This window comes from Empidonax traillii, unplaced genomic scaffold, assembly GCF_003031625.1.
Source record: "Empidonax traillii isolate 1590-97213 ecotype Southwest subspecies unplaced genomic scaffold, ASM303162v1 scaffold24:size2376012, whole genome shotgun sequence".
NCBI lineage: Eukaryota > Metazoa > Chordata > Aves > Passeriformes > Tyrannidae > Empidonax > Empidonax traillii.
The window spans coordinates 1,138,015-1,159,059 of NW_020955217.1; the positions used below are offsets into that span (position 1 = coordinate 1,138,015).

Here is a 21,045-nt window from a genome sequence, read left to right on the forward strand (position 1 = left end):
AAAAAGTAAGACCCATCTACAGTACTAAAGACAAAAATTCTTTCAAAGCTTATGGGCCAGACTTTCACCTCAGATAAATGGGTATAAATGTTCATGCATTGTGACCAAGGTCATTATTTTACCCCATTATAGCTAAAAATCACAATAACCACCTGTAAAGAACACTTTCAAAGAAATTAAGAAATGTTTTGCTCACAGCAATACATGCTGAATACCCTTTTATTAGGTTGCACAAGAGAAGAGGCAGAGGATGAAGAATATTTGGCACAGAAACAAGACAGTAATTTCCATCCATTTTTTCAAAAGGTCTTGTGAAACCAATTGCCTTTATCCAAGTTGAACAGGAAACACAGTTCTGGAACGTCACACCATACAACAATAAGCTGCACTTTCTGTATTTAACCTCTTCACATGACTCAAGGCAATTGTTTACCCTGTAGCTTATGGGATGACTTCAGTGTTGCCCATTATGAGCTGTGGTAAAAAAAGAAGCAATATTCAATTCTTATTTTGTCCTTCTTAACTGTAAATATTTCACTCAAGACTGCCTTTTCCTTTTAAAAATGAATTTGCTCCAATTTTTGCTCTTTCTCTATTCCGTCACTGTCATGCCACTACCTTATGTTCCCTCAGCCTGTTCCATCTCCACTCCATACATACCTCCACTTCACTTTACAGTTCACCAAAAAACAATTTGCAAGGTATTTTTGGCTCTTGTCTGTTTTCAAAAATAGCAACAGAACACAGCAGAACAGTAGACTTTACCCACCTAGTTGAAAATTTCTGAGGAAATCTATTGCAGAATTATGAAAAAAGCCAAGATTTTTCCAAACTACTATTTTAATCTCAAAGATACTCCTTCTCCCTCTTCTAAATACAATTACATTTTTAGGATACGTGAAAAAGCAATAGAAGACAGGTACTTAGTTGTCCTTTCTGCCTTTGAAATTTCTTCCTTTCAGCTACACCTTCTATCTACGCAAGAGAGAGAGTATATACACAGTCAAATGAATTCAGAACGCCTCCCCGAATACAGCAGCTGTATTAAACTAAATAACCTATGTGGTGATGGTGTTAAAATACCACCTTATATATGCATCCCTTCCTGACAACACAGTCTAAAACAAATACTGTAAGGCCAGCTCTTTTAACACTTTGCTTAAGATGTATTTGTCACTGCTAGATCCTCTTTGGCAGCAAAAACTTGGCTGAGACACAGCTCAGAAACACTGTACAATTCATTCTGCTGCCATCCATCTCACAAAAGAAAGCAGAACAACTTAGTGAGTCATGTTAACAGACATAAGTACATAGAAGTGAATGTTATTACTGGTGGGAAACATTAACTCTGTGAGTCAGTTTCACATATTTCATCTACTTTCTTGTGAAAAGCATGGTCTGCTTTGGCAAGCATACAATGTGATTTATTTGGATTCCTAAGCAGAGATATTTACAGATTAATTAAAGTTTTCAGACACATCTTTCATTTCTTGGCAAAAAGTCTCCCCTTCTGCTCTACAAAGATACTCTTAATATCCCAGTGGAATGCATTTTCACAAATATTTTCAGTTAATTTAGTGCTTATGGTCTGCAAGTTTCCAGCAGTAATTAAAAATACTGATACTCCTGAACAAAGTCTGTGTGAGAACTGATGCTCAGTGAAGAGCTGGCCAATTATGCCTTGTTTGCAGCTGCTAAAATACATTATACAAAGAAAAAAAGTTACATTGCATTTCCATGGTGGGTTGACCCTGGCTGGACACCAGGTGCCCACCAAAGCTGCTATGTCACTCCCCTCCTCAGCTGGGCAGGGGAGAGAAAAAGTAATAAAAGTTCGTGGGTCAAGATAAGGACAGGGAGAGTTCACTCAACAGTTATGGGTAGAACAGACTCAACTTGGGGAAATAAGTTTAATTTATCACTAATCAAACCAGAGTAGAACAATGAGAAACAAAACCAAATCCTGAAAACACCTTCGTCCACCCCTCCCTTCCTCCCAGGTTTAACTGTACTCCCAATTTTCTCTCCCTCCTCCCAAACAGCAAGACAGGGGGATGGGGAACAGGGGCTGCAACCAGTTCATCACACATTCTCTCTGTTGCTTCTTTCTTCTCAGGGGGAGGACTCCTCACACTCTTACCATGCTCCAGCATAGAGTCCCTCTATGGGAGACAGTCCTCCAGAAATTTCTCCAATACGAGTCCTTTCTATGGGCTGCAGTTTACCAGTAACTGCTCCAGTGTAGGTCCCTTCCATAGGGTGCAGTCCTTCAGGAACAGACTTCCCAGCCTGAGACCCCTGCAGGGCAAAAAGTCCTGCCAGCAAACCTGCTCCAGTGTGGGCTCCTCTCTCCATGGGACCACAGATCCTGCCAGGTGCCTGCTCCAGCATGGACTTTCCTCAGGGTCATAGCCACCTTCGAGCATCCTCCTGCTCCCATGTGGGGTCCTCCATAGGCTGTAGGTGGATGTCTGCTCTACCATGGACCTCCATGGGCTGCAGGAGGATGCTCGAAGGTGGGGAATCTCTGCTCCAGCACCTGACACACCTCCTAACCCCTCCTTCCTCACTGCGCTTGGTGTAAGCAGAGTTGTTTCTTTCACATAACTCTCACTCTGCTCTTTTCCAGCTCCACTTGTGTAGTGGTTTTCTCCGTTTTCTTAAACAAGTTATCCCAGAGAAGCCACCACCGTCACTGATGTGCTTGGCCTTCGCCGGTATTGGATCCATCTTGGAGCCTGCTGGCATTGGCTCCAGGGAACATGGGGGAAGCTTCTGGCTTCTCCTCACAGAAGCCACCCCTTGTAGCCCCTCCCACTATCAAAACCTTCCCTCACAAACCCAATTCAATTCCTTTGTAGTGTTACTCTTTTATGTAAGCAATAGCTAAACAGATGGAACTCATTTATGTGTAAGATGGAGACCTAAACGAGACTGCGACAAAAACCTGGGCTACCTCTTGAATGGTGAGATAGCAGACATACAATCACCTTTGCTCTTTTCAACATGTTCAGGTGCAGAAAGTGTTTGCTTACCTTTGATTATGATTGCAGCATGACCTTCTGACTTTCCACACGATTATAATTAGCAGTTTGCCTCTAGTAGTTAACTTTTTTATCAGATTACTGATAAAACTTTAACAATATCTTCCAAAGGAAGTCCTGTACCAGAACTTGTAATATAGAGCAAGATAGAGGTGCAGTGACAACGCTCAGAGAGAAAAAAACTTTGAGGGCACTGAATTTAACCAGATGTTGTTCAAGAAGAAATAAGGACATGAGAAAAAATGAGAATATTTCACATGATATTTGAAATCATTCGCTTTTTAATATACTTGGATATACTTGGTTCCCATCACATACAAGAAACTATCCTTATCTCTAGCTTGAAGTGTTTGAATTCAATAGCTACATTCCTTTATTACTACGACAAGATTCATTATAGTTCTATGAAGAAAAGCAGATCCAAGTGCCAAGAAAAACTAAACACAAGCCTTCTATTTATAATTCCATTAGGAAGTTGATATAAATTTCCAGAGAATTAACTCCACCAGAAACAAAACAAACAAAAAGTACACATCCACGTTAAAAGACTAGATGGGCCTACATAAATTATGACACAGAAATCCTCCAGATTGCAGCTGCCTCTTCAGATCAGTCTCAAGTCATACTTCTCAGGCTGCAGAACAGTAAGTAGGCTATAAAAAGACACACATATTATTGGCCTAAATACACCAGTGCTCACACCACCACTGCCTTTGGTAAATTCCTTGACCAAGCATCAAGTTATATGGAAAAATATTGTCATTCCTCCAAACGAAAATTAAAGAAGACCTTGGGAACAATGCATATAGTGCTTTTTTTACTTATGTATCTAACTCATCAGTGATTTTAAAGTACTGTGTAAGGTACTATTACCTTCAAATCTATCGCTGTATTTCTGTTCTTAAAACATGTTACTTCCATTAACATTCCTGTGGGCAGTGTAATAGCAAGTCCTTTCCTAAATCAAGATTCTCAAACTGTACAGAGATTTACAGCAATGACAAAAAATATTCCTTACTATACTAAATTGAAGCTAAAAACATGCTTCTGCAAATCTTTATTCATGTGAATCACCCAATTAAAGGCAACTGGGCATTAAAGCAAGAACTGGCAATCTGTAGTAGTGTAGTCTCAGATGACCCGATAATCAGTGTCTAAACCTGATCCTTAAAGAAGAGAAAAAGTAAGAAATCATAGCTTGCCTTGGAAAATGTGGTAGGGAAAAAAGAATGGCAATTATCTTCAGGCAGCTAAGAATGTTAGACAAAACAAATAAAGACAAAATCCCAAATTCTTAGACTATCATTAAGTGATATGCTTTAGGCACAGAATAGAAAAAGAAACAGATCTTTTCCAGACTGTACATGACAAGGTACAATTAGCTTTCACAATTTCAGGACTTGGACAACTTTAGCCACTTGTCATTTATCATAGTCTGGGCATTTTATAATCTCAGTCATACAGATGGCCACTTACCACATTTAATCTGAAGCTCTCCTAAGCAGCCATAAGCATCTACGAGTTTTTCATATTGTCCTTTAATTGCATCCTTTTCTTCTGGAGCTGAGCAACAAAACAAGAGAAACAAAACAGCTGAGAAACAAAAAGAAAGGCAGAAAATTTAATTATCCAATCTTTATGAAATTTTCACATTGCTATTGCCTACACCAATGCTTCCCACAGTTGATTTTGCTCAGTACAAAGCTAGGGGTAAAATGCTTTAAAAAGACAGAGATTAAAAAGCAAAGGGACAGAAATGCACAGCCTCTCCACACACCAGCCTAGAAGAAAGAAGAACACTCATGAATTTTCAAAGAACATGTTTGATTCTTATTCTATGGTACAGGAGTCACGTTAGTTCAAGAATAAATAAAGAAAAATATAGGCATATGTAAACTTTACACTGTTCTAAAATAGGAACAAATATAACAATCTGTCTGGCCATAAGCTAAAATATACTACCTTTTTTTGATGTACAAAAATAGAGGGTTTATGCTTCCAGATTCTCAGTCTAATTTCAGACAGAACTGAAAATTTTTATGCAAGATAACATAATTTGATGTAGACACAGTATCAGATCTTGATTTCCAGAAGAATTAAACATATTTTAGTGAAGTAAGAACTACCTAATTAAATCAATAAAGGGCGAGATGTTGGTGTTATATTTTTGTATTTCTGCAACAAGTGACTTCAATAGGCACACACTGAACATTTAGATATTAAGCCAGAATACAGATCAAACTTGTCACTGGCTACTTTAATGTAAAACCAGCATACTTTCTAAATGAGTAAGTCTGCATTTTGTATATATTTCCCAATGAGGAGCAAGGTTACCTTCCCAAATGAGGAAAACAGCCTGTAACCCTTAAATGTCCTTTTACTTCTTGAACTACAGATAAACAGCAACATGGTAATTTGAGAGATTTTCTAATTATTTGCAATCTTATGCTCCTAATAAACTTCAGCAGTCAAAAAACCCTGAAACCTCCGGGCACAAAAAGTATAAACTGAACCACTTGCGATGCATGCTGGAACAGAAAAGAAAGAGACTTCTCTTTATAAGTCTCAAGAGGCAAAGAGATCAGTGAGAAGCACGGAAAACAAATAAATATCCCATATATTGCTGACATTTTGAAGTGAAAGAAAGGACAATTCCTCTTACAAAATTCCTTAGCAGAGGCAACCCCCAAAGGAAATTAAAACGTTTGTCTCAATTTTTGAACTGATGACAAATAAGGAAGATTGGTTAATTTTTTCTTAATTTTGTTTTTTACTACCATACTTTCACAACTTACCTATTCTGCTTTCTTAGAACACTGCGTAAATCAGGAGTAACTTGTAAAATGTTGATACCACACACCAGTAAAACAAAACATAATCAACAGACAGAGGATAAAGCGATTTCTATCAGGTAACCTGAATCTCTGGACAGTAACAATTTAAATATTCAGTAATTTAAATTGTTAATGTGCTGTTAATAACAGCACATCTTAAGAGCTGAGACTCTGCAAGCTCAGTTCTCAGGTACTTCAAAAAAACAGCTTCACAAAACCAGTTTAGGTAGACTATAACGTTTCCTTTTTTGAAGAAAAGACTCCCTGTGAAGACTTCCTTACGTATTAAAAAAAAAGGACTGTGATAGTCTTCAAAATAGAACTTCAAGTTAGAAAGCTGGCTGTTAAAAGCGTCTGTTAAGAGCATGATCCAAAAGAATGGAATTTATTTCAGCATGGAAATAAGCTAGACACAACTCGTGCCACTACTGGCAAGAAGCACCTGACTCTGCCAGGTACAGAAGCCACTAAAGTTTCCCAGGTCAAGGCAGTGGCATCACACACACATCATCTCCTGGCACAGGACTTGTCCAAACACGCAGACAAATAGCTGTGTTTTGCCAGTACTGGTGCACAAACATGCTGCCATTCTGGGCAGGCCATTTGTCAGAACATATGCCTGCACAGTAGCATCAGTCGGGACATCAGCACTGGCAGAGCCACTTGGAAGGAAGGAGCAGGCTCCCAGCACAGAGCCCCAGGAGGACTCTGGGCTGCATTGCCACTCTTTCTGGCTGGCTAAAAACTTGCCAGTAACTTTTACCCCATGGCAAATTGTGTTATTTATTCTAGGGTTCATTTTGCTCCCTGAAGCAATTTAGACTCAGAAACCAAAAAAATTGACCAAGTGATCCTCCCTTGACACCTTCATGCACTCTAAAGACATGGCATGCACCAAGACCTCATCTAAGGTTAGTTCAAGAGGAAAGGAACATGCCAAATAGACACAGCTACATCCATGGGTCATGCAAACGGAGAGGCCAGAATGTTTTAGTGCATATGGATCAAATTTATTTGTGTGTGTGTGTATATTCCCTTAGTTAAAGATACTGCTGGAATTTGAAGTCTCTTGTCCCGTTACACTCCTCGCTGTTGCGCAAAATCCTCAGATGCACTGTGACCATTGTCATTTTGCATGGGTGAGAGCAGGGATCTCAGGCAGCAGAGGTCAGGCAGCAGCTCCAGCATGCTGCCATCTCCTCCACAAGCCCTCATGACTGGGGTATGACTTCTTCATGCCTCACAGCCTCCATGGCACTGTCTTGCTCCACACCCTGCGGGCATCACCCTTCCAGCACTGTGAGGTCCTAACTGGATTCTGACACACCCCAGCCAATTTTTTGATTATTTTGGAGGGGGAGAAGGAGAAGGAGGAGGAATTCCCAACGGCCATTATAAAAAGCAATTTATAGAAAGGATGACTAAAGGGTGACTTTAAAAGGACATTATTGCAGAGGTCTTGAGCCAGGTTTCCTGGATGAAGAGAGGTCAGTGGAAAAATTACTACGAAATTCTAAAGGACTGTGATGAACAGGGAAAATATATACCAATATCTGACAAGTTTCAGCAATACAGAAAATACAGTTTTACCACCATTTGGCAGCTATATGTGTCCAAAGACATAGCACTTTTCGGTGCATCTCATTAATATAAATATCTCAAAGGCAGGTGCCAAGAGGATGGTGCCAGACTCTCCTCCATGGTGCCCTGCAACAGGATGAGGAGCAATGGTCATGAACTAAAACATAAGAATTTCCACTTTGACACAAGAAAGAACTTCTTTCCATTGAGAGTAGAGCACTGGGACAGGCTGCCCAGGGAGGTCATGGAGTCTCCCTCACTGAAAGATATTCAAAATTGTCCTGGACAGATTTCCTGAGTCACCTGCTCTAGGGGGTTAGTCTGGATGATCTCCAGAAGTCCCTCCCAACCTTAACAATTCTGTGATTCTGTGGTAACATGAAAATCATTTCCATGTTTCTCTGTTAAATCTTCCAAAGTCGTGGGGTTTATTCTGTAATAGCTTTCATAAAAGCTCTAAAAGGCAGAGGCAGTGAGAATGGTCTGCTTGAAAACCTTGGATGAGGGTTCCATATTTAACTATACTCTGCTCACATGTAAAATCCTTCCTCTTTCAAGTCAGCCAACTTGAGATACCGACATACATACATAGTTAATGCACAATAATGCTACACGAGGTGATGAAACAAAAAAGTTTTCTACTTAGAGAACAAGTTGAGTTTGAAATCATGTAGTGCATTTGTTTACTAGTTATTAATAACTCAGGTAACTAAACAGTACACATAGTAATCACCAAACTCCACTAAAGCTTTCCATTAATACCTTTTTAGTAATATGTCCTTCCACTAAGCATATAATTGAGTATTGACCCTTCTGCAATAATTATCACAACTGCACTGTGGTCATAACAGCTTTATAGATCTGCCCATGTCTCCTTCATGCCTCACAGCCTTCAGCCTCCATGGCACTGTCTTGCTCCACGCCCTGCAGGTGTGCAAGTAAGGATACAGAAATCACAGATTTCTGGATACAGGATACAGAAATCCGTAATCATTTTCTTAATTATGAATAAGCTCCTGATGTAAATTATATCTAAGATTGGCACGTTAGCTCAACATTTTAACCTTGCAAAACAAGAGGCACACAATAATTCAATGAAACTAAGCTGCAATAAACTCAATTAAAAATGAAGTTTTCCATGCATAAAATATTTCAGAGCCAAAAAAAAAAAAAACCACACCATGAAAAGACATACAACTACATATACCATATGGCTTATCCAAGTGCAACTTCCTGCTCATAAAACCTGCAAATTCAATTTAACAGCCAGCAGGAACTGGTCAAACATACACAGTTTCCTTTATTCAACCCCTCCTTAGGGCTGATCACCCAGACTTCAGCAGGAATCAGCACAGCTCTCATACATATAGAGCCCAGAAAGGTCAGCGATCAGAGGAAGAGAGTACTACAGTTCCAAGTCCAACACTAGGGACAGACACAGTAATACCTACAACCTAAATGTAAAAATGGAGAAAGAGCTCTTGAAAAAGAGTCTGGGAGTGGGTTATGGATTCTGTATTTCTCCTGTGATTCTTAAGCCTGATTCTTGAAATAGGTACTTGCTTAGCTGTAGGTGCTGCTATACATATATAATCTGAAGCATATTTCTAAGTGCTTTTAGAAACATAGATTTGATCTGATGGGGGGCTTTATTTGTGTCATTTAGCATTTTGGGGAAAGAGATGTGAATTTTCCCTAGAAACAGGGGAAATCTATAATCAAGCAGAAATTTCATACCATACCCCCCATATATATACTACCACAACCACCTTACCAAGAAATAAGTCCAGTGTCTGGTATTATATGAGTTTAGACTAGTAACTTGCCTCCTAATTGTGTTTTCCATCTTCTGCAGACAGATTTAAAGTTGTATTTTCTGTATCTTTCATCACTAAAATCTTCCTATTCACATTCAATCCAAGCTACACAGGTACCATGCAAGTCAGCCTGTATTCTAAAATACCATATAGGTAAAGCAGTATAGAGTTGGCAAGAAGTCTGTGGTCAGAGTTACATTTTAGAGAGTCCAAATATTTTGAACACTAAGCAATGCATTTATCAGTTGTCTAGTAAGAGGTATTTCTGGTTGAAAAGAACAAACAAAACAGCAAAGCAACATTTTTGAAAGATATGTTCACTGGCTTCCTATATTAGATTGAGAACATTCTGCTTCTAGTGAGAGATTATTTTTTCATACTTGTATGTGCATATATAAATATATTAATTCACAACCAAGGAAGAATGGATTCATAAAACCACCAGGTTTCTACTGGCCAGCTCAGTGGACTGCAGGCAGTCAAGAAAATAAAAATAAAAGAGAAGTCCCTCAGTTACTTATCTGAAGCTTGGCCATTATTTTTACATGGTTCCTGATATATATTGCACATATTTACATAGAAACTTGCCTTCACTACAGACATACCCACAACATTTATCCCCCACAACCACTACCAGCTTCTATAGAAAAGAAGTCTTGTAATCTACACTCTACTTTAACACCCAATACCTCTTCACTCTTCTCTGTACCCGATTTGCGTTTCAACAGTAGTGAAAGAACTGTAACACTCTTTTCCCTATAATCTATAGCAGTGACTTCCAGCCTGAGAAACCATAGCTTCCAAGTGCCCACTGCCAGCATAACTAAGGAAGGCAAGGCTTCTGCTACGAAGATTACTCCCACTACAGGTTCTGTAGGGATCCACAAATGGAAAAGTCTGAACACCACCAAACCACAAAAAACTCCAAAAAAATTTGGACTAGCTATATGAATATTCTGACATAGAAGTAGAAATGAGCCACATGGTAGGGCTCATTGTTTTGACAGTGTGTAATACTTAGAAATACATTCATAGTATGCTTACACAGGTATTGGTGTTTGATTTCCATACCCCATTCAGTGGCATATTTGTCCACATAAATACAAAACTAAATCTAATTGTAAACACTGGATGTACATATAGCCCAAAAACTGCATTTTGTACAAAAAGATACAAAGGTAAATATGGTTTTGCAAGACTGTACCCTGACTTCAGTCAGCCACATCAGAGAACCACACACATACACACCTGCAACCGAAGCTGCAGAGGAGGTACAGAGCTGCTACACAGAACATACATACACCTTAACTCTGCAAAAAGTTTGTCTCTATTAAAGACCAGCTTCCCAGATGTGTGGGTGAAAGTCTGGAGGAAAAACTTCAGCCTTATTTGCAAAAACACACACTGTATCAGCTTTGAAGTTCTGTATTTTCAAAATACCGTGGTCATTTAAGATCCACCATAACAGGTGTTGTAACATCCTTTACAAAAACAGCTGCAGAATCAAAGAGCTTGCTGAAAAGAAATCTGTGCACCCTTTGGCTCTGCCTTTGAAGAAACATATTATCATGCTGAATTTCAATAGCAGAGCAGTTCTGTTGACAGCCTTTCACTGAAATTACCTGCTATAATAAGGTTAAATAACCATACTTTCAGCACTATAGCTTTAGTCTAGTTTAGCAACTGCCTTGACAGCAGTCCAGAACTACCTTGTGCAGTTCACTTCATCTGTAAACCACTGAAACCGTAATGTGTTTCAAGCAGAAACAGTATCTGTATTTATACTCCCTGTTGTATTAAACAAAAACTTCCAAATCAATGCCAATTTTTCTTAATCCCTCATGACTCTGGGTTTCTTCCACAGAATCTGTTGATGTTCTAGCTCTGAGAATTTCCGGAAGAATTGTTTCAAGCTATAACCCATCCTTCTAGAGATGACCAAAGTTCGAGGATTGCCAGTGGGGAAAAAAAAAAAAAGAAGCCTCTTTGAAAACGTACCATTAAATTCAAAACAGTGAGTTTTATCCTCCACCCTACAGTGACATCATGAGAGGAAGAAGAAAAACTCTCACCTTCAAAAACCCTATTTAATTTATGACAGAACAGAAAATCCTACTGCTGATATTACATCACTATACAGATTAAGTTAATGGGGTTAGGGATATGTAACTAGGTTTTCTGCAGTGATTTTTGATTTTTCCAAAAGTTTCTTAGGTTAGGTTGCCATTACAGGCCAAGTGTTCTCATTTTATAAATTGTTGCCATCTCAGACAACTAGAGATCTCTGTAATACTTTCCCACCACTGATAAAAAAGTGTAAATATTTTTCACCTATTAAATCTCTATATGCAGTAAGGAAATGCTGAAATATTATCAATTTGCAACTAGAACTGTCATCATAATCTTTATAACATACTGAGAGAAGCAAAAATCATCTACTCACAAGACATCATCAAATTGTTAGTTTACATATTTGAAAGTGTTTATTTTCACTATGAGTTTGCCAGAGGTTTATGGTCTGTAGAGACACTGTGTTTATACAAGTGTGTGGTTTTTTTAGATTTCTTTTTTTGTAACACAACTTCTAGGACGATTCTCACTCCCTTCTGCCACTTGAACTAGGTTAAATTCCACATTTGTTTCCTCTAGTACAAAATTATTATAGAAGCAATTAAACTTTGAAAAAGTATAGATGTCATGCCTGTTCAAGGGCAGAAATACTTGGTAATTATGGAAAAAGAACAATGAACAGTGACTAAAAATTGTTCTCAGGCCTTCACTGTCCATCTGTGATTATTCTTCTCTACAATTCTATTGACATGAGGCTGCTATAGAAAAACTGCATAAATTCTTGTACAACCTAAGTGCTCCAGGTATACGTATCTGCTTTTATTTAGTGTGGAGGTTTGCACAAGGCATAGTTGCTTAATTCCTCCTCACCACAGCTATGCAACTTTTAAAAAACTTTCTTTCAGAAAGAGAAAATTAGACTGAGAAGCCAAAGCTAACACAATCCCTGGACTAGTATGTCTGAAACCAAACATATGCAAAGTTTATGTTAACCTCCTACTGTAGTGTTCTATGGTTAGTAACAACCTGAAGGCAAGTCAAACAAAACAGAATGAATGTTGTTTCTATTACCACCCTGCCTGCTGTTGAGCTTCCTCTTCACAATTCTGTTAAATTTACCATCACAATACCTACTACTGGTTTTCCCTCCTTTTCTTGTACTCTGCTGCATAAACAGAAGAAATGAACTTAACAAGCTTCACTGGATAAACTAGCTTTTCTTACAGTACAGGAACCGACCCAGGCACAAATGAAGAAACCAAACGAAACAAAATTAAGAAGTTATTAACATGGAGCAGGCTAAAGGTCAACGCATGAATGACCACAGTTATCTCAAGAGGTGACACTGGACCTTCAAAAGGCATGGCAAACAGGCTTTTACAGTGGGCACTATACAAATCACTACTTCAAAATTTTTCTAACACACATTTTAAGAAAGACTATACAAATTCTCTATTCACAGAATCACAGAATCATTTGGATTAGAAAAGATCTCTAAGATCAACTATGAGTCCAACTATTAACCTAGTACCACCGTGTTCATCATTAAACCATGTTTCCCAAATTCCACATCCACATCAGTTGGTGATTCCACCACCTCCCTGGGCAGCCTGTTACAATACATCTGACCACAGTTATCATGAAGAATTTTTTTCCTAATATCCAATCTAAACCTCCCCTGGTGCAACTTGAGGTAATTTCCTCTTGTCCTATCCCTTCTCACCTGGCAGAAGAGACTGACTCCCATCTGGTTACAACCTCCTCCCAGGCAGCTGTAGAGAGCAATAAGGTCTCCCCTGACCCTCCTCTTCCCCAGGCTAAGCAACCTCAGCTCTCCCAGCCACTCCTCATAAGGCTTGTGCTCCAGACACTTCTCCAGCTTCTCTGGACATGCTGCTGCAACTCAGTGGCTCTTTTGTAGTAAAGGACACAAAACTGAACACAGGATTCAAAATGCAACCTTCTAAGTAAACAGGAAAAATCACTTCCCTGGTCCTGCTGGCAACACTATTTTTATATTGTCCAGGATACCATTGGCCTTCTTGACCACCTGGGCATACTGCTGGCTCATGCTCAGCTGGATGCTGACCAGCACCCACACATCCTTTTCCACTGAGTGGCTTTCCAGCCACTAAATCATTTTAGGTGTAACAATTCAAAGAGGGGATGGCAACACTGGGGGAGAAAAATCTATTTTAGGTTGATGATTCCTTTAATTAGTGAGATTGCAAATCGTTCCACGGGTCATACAAATGGCTCAGGGTCAGCTAGATGAATACTGACCTCTCTATTTCATTCATGCACATTGGCTTTAGGAAGTGAAGCTGCTTTAGATTTGTATCAGAATAATGAAATATAAACCAAAAGCCACTGATATCATACAGAATTTCAATGTCAACAGATTTTAGAATCAGGGAAAGTGAGTAAAGTGCTGCTCAGTATACTAAGAGACTTTTCACTGTCAGTTCATTGAAAACTGACATTAAAAAAACCCCGATAAAAATGTAACACATTCATGTCCACTATTACCAAAGAATTTAACAAGAAACTGAACCCCCAAAGTATTACACAATACAAAACTCCAATAAAACAAATTAACAAAAACAACAACAACAAAATCCCCCTGTGTGGCAATAACATCTTTTTCACGACAGGTCAAATTTTTTCCACTATCAGAAATATTCTCATGAAAATCAGTTGCTACCTGAAGACATTTACAGCTTTGTTCATTCATAACGTCCCCAAGACCTGATGTGGTATTAAGCATCTTAGTCTAGATGTTCTGCCACTGTGCATCATGGAAGGTTCAGTTCAGTAGTCCCAGATCCTGTGCTGATGTTGTTACGGACATTGTACAAACCACAATGTACATGCACTTTTTACTACAGCACTGCAAACAGCAACATGATTGCAGGCACAGGTTAGTATTACACAGAAAACATTTCAAGAATACAGTACAAGCATGTATTTCCTTGTGTTGCTTTTTGCACCTTAAAGTCACCTCTTTTTTCTGTCTCAATATTAGCAACATTAGCGTTGTGTCACGCTCATGAGTGATAAGTACCAAAACACCAGGTGAGACTCCTCCAGCAAGAGCCAGATACTCAAGTAACCATATACCCTGCAAATCACAGGGGCAGGTTTGGCACCACAGCAAGAGGCCAGTTTGGGGTTTTTTTTAAGTGGCACAAATCTCAAGTCAGTTATCCAAAACAATCCCTGCTGTGATCTGGCTGTTCTACATTGGTGGTTAGAACCCGATGTAGCTGAGTACAAGCTTCAAGAGGCAGTGGGCCCCATCCTTTTACCTGAACTCTCCTCTGCCGTCAAGGCTACAGAGGATAAGTCTTGCCCAGTGAAGGTGCCCTGTGCCAAGACCCCACCACGACCAGGCAAGTGGGTGCCCTGTCCTGCTTCTTTCACCCCGGTTGCTGGTGAGGAGGATAAAGACGTCCAGAGCAGCGAAAGGGCCGGTCGGACACTGATCGGGAGGAGACGCTGGCCAACCCTCCATGCGTGGCAGGGCACCGGGGGTCACCCAAGCGAGACAGCAAGTGGCCAGGCCCGGGGGGCCGTGCTGGAGGCCGGGGTGTAAAGCGAGGGGCTCTCCTCGGCCAGCGTCCCACCGGGCCCGGGGCTGCGCTCTCCCCTTCCTCTCTCCATGCCACGGGGGAAAGTGCCCCAAACCTCCAGGGAATCAGCCGCTGCCACCGCACCCCGGCGCCCCTTCGCAGGCACCGGGCGCGCACCCCCGGACACGGCACCTCCCCGGCACCCGCAGCCCCCCCGCACGCACTTACTGAGCGCCGCCACCGTGCCGGCCTCCAGCAACAGGCAGTCCTGCCGGGAGCGCGCCTCCAGCAGGGCGCTCGGCCCCGGCTCCTGCTTCCAGAGCAGCCGCAGCCCTTTGCTCAGAGCCATGAGAGCCGCCGGCCGCGGGCAGGAAGGCAGAGCGGTGCGGGCGGAGGAGGTGGCGGCGGAGCCTCCGTCCCCTCGAGGGCGCGGCGCTCGGGGCCCGCCGGCAGCCCCAGGGAGTGACTCCGAGCGCCGGACCCGGGTCCTGCCCGTCCGCTTTTCCCAGGCAGGCGGGCAAGGGGGACGGCCGTGCCTCTCTCCTGGTCACCTCAGCAGGCCTCCGAGCGCCTCCAGTGCGAGGCGCCCGGCGGTGAAGGGAGCGGAGCGTTTGCAGCTGCGGCTCCTCCGTGTCCCCCGCGGCCCTGCTGCTGCCGCCTCCTCCTCCTCTCCCTCCACCTCCTCTCCCTCCTCCTCCTCCTCCCTGGGGAGTCCCCGTCTGCGGCCAGGGGGGCGGGAGCAACTTTCCCCTTTGCCCTCTGCCTTTCCCTTCCCACCCGCGATAAACTTTCCAGAGTTAACTTTCCAGAGTTAACTTTGTCCGGCTCCGCGGCTGCGGCTCCTCCTCTAGGACAGGTACCAGCCGCGGGCGGGGCGCTGCCACCCGCCCTGCCCGCCAGGGAGGGGAAGGGAGGAGGGGCGGCCGCCACCGCGCTGCCGAACCCGGCGAGGTGCTATGGGTCCCGGTTCGGCTATTCCCGGCCCGGCGGCGCCGTTCCCCACCCACTCGGGAGCGCGGCCGGGCCCGGCGAAGGTCGCCGTCGAGTTCCCGGCAGCGCGGCGGGCCCAGCAATGCCTTGGATGCCGGCGTTGTTCCCGCCGCTGGCGTGGCAGGCGGAGGCTGCTCTGCCCAGGGAGAGGCCGCGCTCCTTCCCGCTTCCTGCGGGGAGCGGCAGCCCGCGCTCCCCGCGCCGGTCCCCGACAGAGCCGGCAGGGAGCTCCCCTCGGCGCTCTCAGGGAGAGCCGACTATGCCCTGTCCCACGGGCAGTGTATGAGGAGTCTCGGTTAAAAGGCACAGTGCACATTTTAGGTTCGCTAGTAATTAAAAAGAAGTGTTCCTTCATATGAAAGTGCGCTCTCCTCCCCTCTCCACTTCCCACCCCCGTATTAAAGGAGTCCCATCACAATTCCCTGTTGAGTCTGTGCAGAATGACTGCTAGTTTTTTTCCAGAGTTCAACCATAACGAATGGATCGAGGAGGTAGATACAGGTACACAGATGCGTTCAGAGGAGAGAAGACTGGCTTTAATTTCTAGCAGGGAATGTAGTCATATTCATACATGGGTAAACCAAGCAGAATTATAATTTGTAGACATTATTAATTATTTTTATTATTAATTATTAATTGTTATTATGTTTTCTCTACATTTATATGTCGAGAAAACTGCGAAATTCAAAACCACCCAAACTACCAACTGTTACTGTTGTCTCACATTTACATTGAGAACATCGGTCACGGTTGTGCTCTGCCAGGTGGAATGTGACAGTCCCTGCCCCCTTTGAACTTGATGGAAACAAACTGAAAAGCAAGTACTATCTTGCTGTCACAGACCTCTGGGTTATTTTATAACCAGTAGTAATTTCAAAAGGAGAATAATTTTAGTTTATGATACCTCCTTAAGGAAGGATCTGAAGGAATCTGGTAGGAAAAGTGGGATTGGTGTTTGTGTAGGCCTTTTTTCCCACCCAATCCTAAACTTTGACTACAGTACATTGGGTGAGATTAAAAGTGTTGGGTAAAGTAAAGGATCCAGAAACTGTAGAAACTAAGTGACCAGAATGAAAAATTGAGCCAGCACAAAGTCAGGGGGGTTTAGAGGATGTAAAAACGTAAATCAGCCATGTTCTATTTTTAACAGCAAAGGTATGCCTTATGTATGTGAGTATCATGGAAATGAATCGATTCCTGTAGTCATTTGAGGAGTCCCTCAGGTGAACCACAGCACCTGTTTTTACCCAGGCCATATGCCCTCATTAACTCCTGAGCAATTTTCCATTTCATCCTTCTATGTGGATTTTTCCCTTCTTTTAATCTTCTGCATTTCCAATCCCTTCCCCTACCCAGCCCCTTGTTTAGCTCTGAAGCATGCTATAATGACTCCTGCTCCTAGATCTTTATGGTAGTGGATGTTTCCAGGGCCCGGATAACTGCCTCACTGAAAAACAGTTCTGTGTGCTGATCGTGGCAGGTGGCATTGTATGTTTGTTTGGAGACCATCAGAAGAGGAACAACAGGGGTGTTGCAAAACAGAGTTAGCAGAACTGGATAGAGGAGGGAGTATAGATAGCTGTTTGCTATCTGTCTGGAAGACTTTGGGGCACAGAATGGATGAATGTTCCTGTACCTGTCTTACTATTGAGTGAACTTTGCAGTCTGGGACTCTACAAAAAGCTTTTGTGATACACAGTGGTAACAAACAAAATATACTTGTCTGTGTCCAATATTTTGCTACTGGAATAAGTGGTAATTTTTTTAAGCTCTGAAATTAAATATAAATTTCACTTATGACAGCATTTCCTGGAGATTTCTGGCCACTTGCACACAGCCTCAGTGGTCACAGATTCTTCAGGAAGTGTGTGTGCCCACAAGGTCATTGCAAACAGTTTGGGGTTTGCCTTTTATGAGCAACTTTTGACTTCAGCAAGTACGGAAGAAATAGAGGAAATATCTCAGCATAGTTTTTCCTGTACATGACATTCAAAGCAACGAGTAACTGCTGCTAACATGCAAAAGCTTTTATTGTTTTCACATTTTCACAATTTCCAGTTAATATTAGAATAAATTTTATTTAGTTTGAAGCATTTACAACACTTGTAGGCTAAGGTGCTCAAAATATTGATCTGAAAGTAGCTGTGGGCTATTAATGTCACCTCTTACACTGTGAATGAAATTGAATTTCATTTCTAGTTGGTTACACTTCTCTTGACCTAGTAAAGAACTTCATGTGCAAAAGATATCTGGTCCTTTGTTACAGAGACAGTCTGATATACTTTGAGCTAGGTTACTATTTCTCAACATAATCAACTGCATTTCCTTAAAAATAGCTCTGAAGAACATGAGAAGCACAGGTAAATAAATTAGCATGTTTTATTTGTGTGCTTAGATTTTGGCAAAGATTGTCTGACCTTGCCATGAGTCTAAGAGGAGTTACTGAGAGACATTTTCTTTGCTTCAGTCAGTGACAATGTTTTGAAATTTCCACTCCTGTTTACGACCTTTCCTGACAAGCTCCTTTTATTTCTTTCCCTCGGGGTCTGTGATCCTTACAACACAAAAAAGAAACTTTTAATACTAATAGTTCTGTATCATATTACCCTTATTTGGAAGGGAGAGGGGTGGGTTAACAAAGCAGACCTGAGCTTCTGGTTCAGCAGGACACTAAAACATGTGCCTCAGTTTAAGTATATCAGTAGCTTAAATCTCACAGCTCCTTGCTTGGGTGACTTCTCAAGTGAATAAACAGTGCAGGTTCTGCTGCTAAAGGTAGTTAGACAAGAAGAAAACTAGCTTTAGGTTCAATCTGAGTCAGGGCCTATCTGGCTGCAGAGTGTAGCTCCAGATTGGCAGAAGACTGGGTTGTAAATTCAAGCTCTGAAGATGTACCAAAAGTGGCTGAGAGATGCTCTGGTGGAGTGCTAACAGTTTTAGAAATGCTGCTAATGAAAAACTGTGTTTGAAATGTTGCTGGGAGGTCAGTGGAATTTCTCACCTCCTCTTCCGCTTATATTTTAACCCTGTGTGTGCTAAATGAAAGAGATCTCTCTAGAGAGGCAGATTGACTGCATTCATGGACATGAGGCTTTTCTTATTAAGAAACTATTTTCAGTAACACCAGCTGTTTTAAAGCTTAACATTCTTCATCCCAAAAGTATGTGCAGATGAGCAGCATTAGTCAGATGGCATTTATTTAGGCACTAATAGTGACCAGACAACCAGATAAAATTCTTATTCTTTCTTCCAGACTGACATGCTTATGATTAGTTGTAGGTATCCCTCTCTCATGTTCAAAGGACTAGGAAGCCACAGGATTTTCCACTGCTTCTTGCCTCATTTTCTGGAACTCCTGACAGGAAAACCAAAATGCTTAATAAAATAGAAAATCTGAATTTAAAGTGAGCTGTTTAATATCTGCACAGAAATAGCTGCAGAATGTATATTGGCAGTTTTTCTCAGTGAGCATATTCCTCTTCCTGTTGTCTTAAAAATTATGCACACTTCTGTTGGACATCAGCAGTGAAAGTGGAGTTTATTGTTTACCCCATATCAAGGGATATGGTTTTGAAGAGTCAAAAAAAGGCATTCCTTTTGTCCATGAATCAACTATGAGGAGAACTCCAGAAAGGCAATCTCAGATTGCCTCTTGTGGCATTTCACTGGTATATAGCAGCCATCATTGTCACAGACAGAGTACTGGAAAAGACTGCCTGACACAAAGTGATTCCTAACTTCATTCTTAAATAAGATGGATTTTTAGAAGATATGTGCATACTTCAGAAACAAGAATTTGTCGAAAAAGCACATTAAATCAATGCTTTCCAAAAGAAAAAAAAGTCACTAACTTCAGAGAACAAAAGGGATAACAGGCTATTGCTATTGTTTGACACTTAGTTCACGTTGTGAAAATGAATATATTATATGTTATATGAGATATGTATAATATATATTATAATTGTACTGTTCATACTTTTTCAGAAAGATCTCACAGGTCTTTAAAACTGCTTTAATCACAGTGTGTGGCAGCAGTGATCTGTGCAACACAACAGCTATCTAGCAACCAGTACCACCACCGTACAACTACTGAGAAAAGAAGCCTTTTATCTCTGTAATGAGTATGTTACTTTCTCCCAAATCTTAAATATAATCCAGAACCCCAGTTCTTACATAAAAATTCAATGGGAAATATTCCCCAGGTGTAAGGTTAAGGATTTGTTTGCTGCGTCTTCCTTAAGATAGAGAATTTCTAGATAATGCCTTTGATAATAAACTACTGGTTAAATGCCAGATACTAAACTCACGTAGAAAAAAAAGCCATGTATTCAATCACTGTCTCAAAGCAACTCAAAATGTCTTGCTTGCATAGATGTGCTCTTCCATGATCATATGTTCAACATTTTTTCCATTTTAGTGGTTTCCAGTACAGCCTATGTGGTGCTTTTAAATTGAAGTTAGGCTTCTTTCTCTCATTTCATAAACAGATGCTTTGTGATATTATGCCTCCTCATGCTTTAGAAATCCCTGTTCATTAGTTTTCATATTTAGGAGGGGTTGCAAACCAAAGAGCAAGGGGAGCAAGAGGCAGTGTAATAAAACATTCTCACAAAGGAAAGAGAACATATTTGCTTACCTGGAAGAATGGGGATTTGGGTTTTTTTCAACTGCTTTTGGTAAAGTTTGAAAAATCTTGTAGAAATGTCATTGAGCAGTAAATCTCAGGTGTTCCTCTCCTTCTCAGGAGTTCTATGACAAGATGACTTTGACTGAATAGTTTGAAAAGACAGTGATATGGACTAGTTCAAATCAGAATAGTTAATGGAGTTCCTCACTCCAACACCAGCCACGAACTGGAAAAGTTAAAAGAAAAACTATAACAGTAAAATAGAGCAAAGTGGATAAGAAGTGAAGCTATTTCACAGCCCCATTTACGGTGAAGGCGGAGTGAATAACATATGTTTTTCTTGAAAGGAAAGGAGGACTGTAGAATGAGGTGTTATCTCTGCCAGTGCTGCTGTAAAGGGGTAGCTGACAAAGCACATTGTGTGAGTGAGGGGAAGAGACCAGGAAAGAGAACTGAAGATATACCATGGTTTGAAGTTATTTGAACAACTGTTTTGGTGTATTACATTAC

At 41.3% G+C, this 21,045-nt stretch overlaps 2 protein-coding genes across 3 annotated transcripts in view; both read right to left on the reverse strand.

Annotated features, from left to right (window-relative positions):
- The window catches only part of SYNJ2 (synaptojanin 2), a 68,573-nt gene extending 52,894 nt beyond the window's left edge, over positions 1-15,679 (reverse strand). The window contains exons 1-2 of one of the 2 annotated variants that reach the window (XM_027904818.1): positions 15,147-15,679; positions 4,521-4,607 (exon numbers count right to left, since the gene is read on the reverse strand). In XM_027904818.1, coding sequence (XP_027760619.1) covers positions 4,521-4,607; positions 15,147-15,267 — 208 coding nt within the window. In that variant the 5' untranslated portion in view covers positions 15,268-15,679. Of the gene's footprint in view, positions 1-4,520; positions 4,608-15,146 lie in introns of those variants that run through there. The other variant, XM_027904826.1, reaches the window with a different exon arrangement.
- SNX9 (sorting nexin 9) overlaps positions 14,511-21,045 on the reverse strand; it is a 74,336-nt gene continuing 67,801 nt past the window's right edge. The window contains exon 19 of the transcript XR_003573626.1: positions 14,511-14,528. The gene's annotated coding sequence lies outside the window, so the exon portion shown is untranslated. The remainder of the gene's footprint in view (positions 14,529-21,045) is intronic.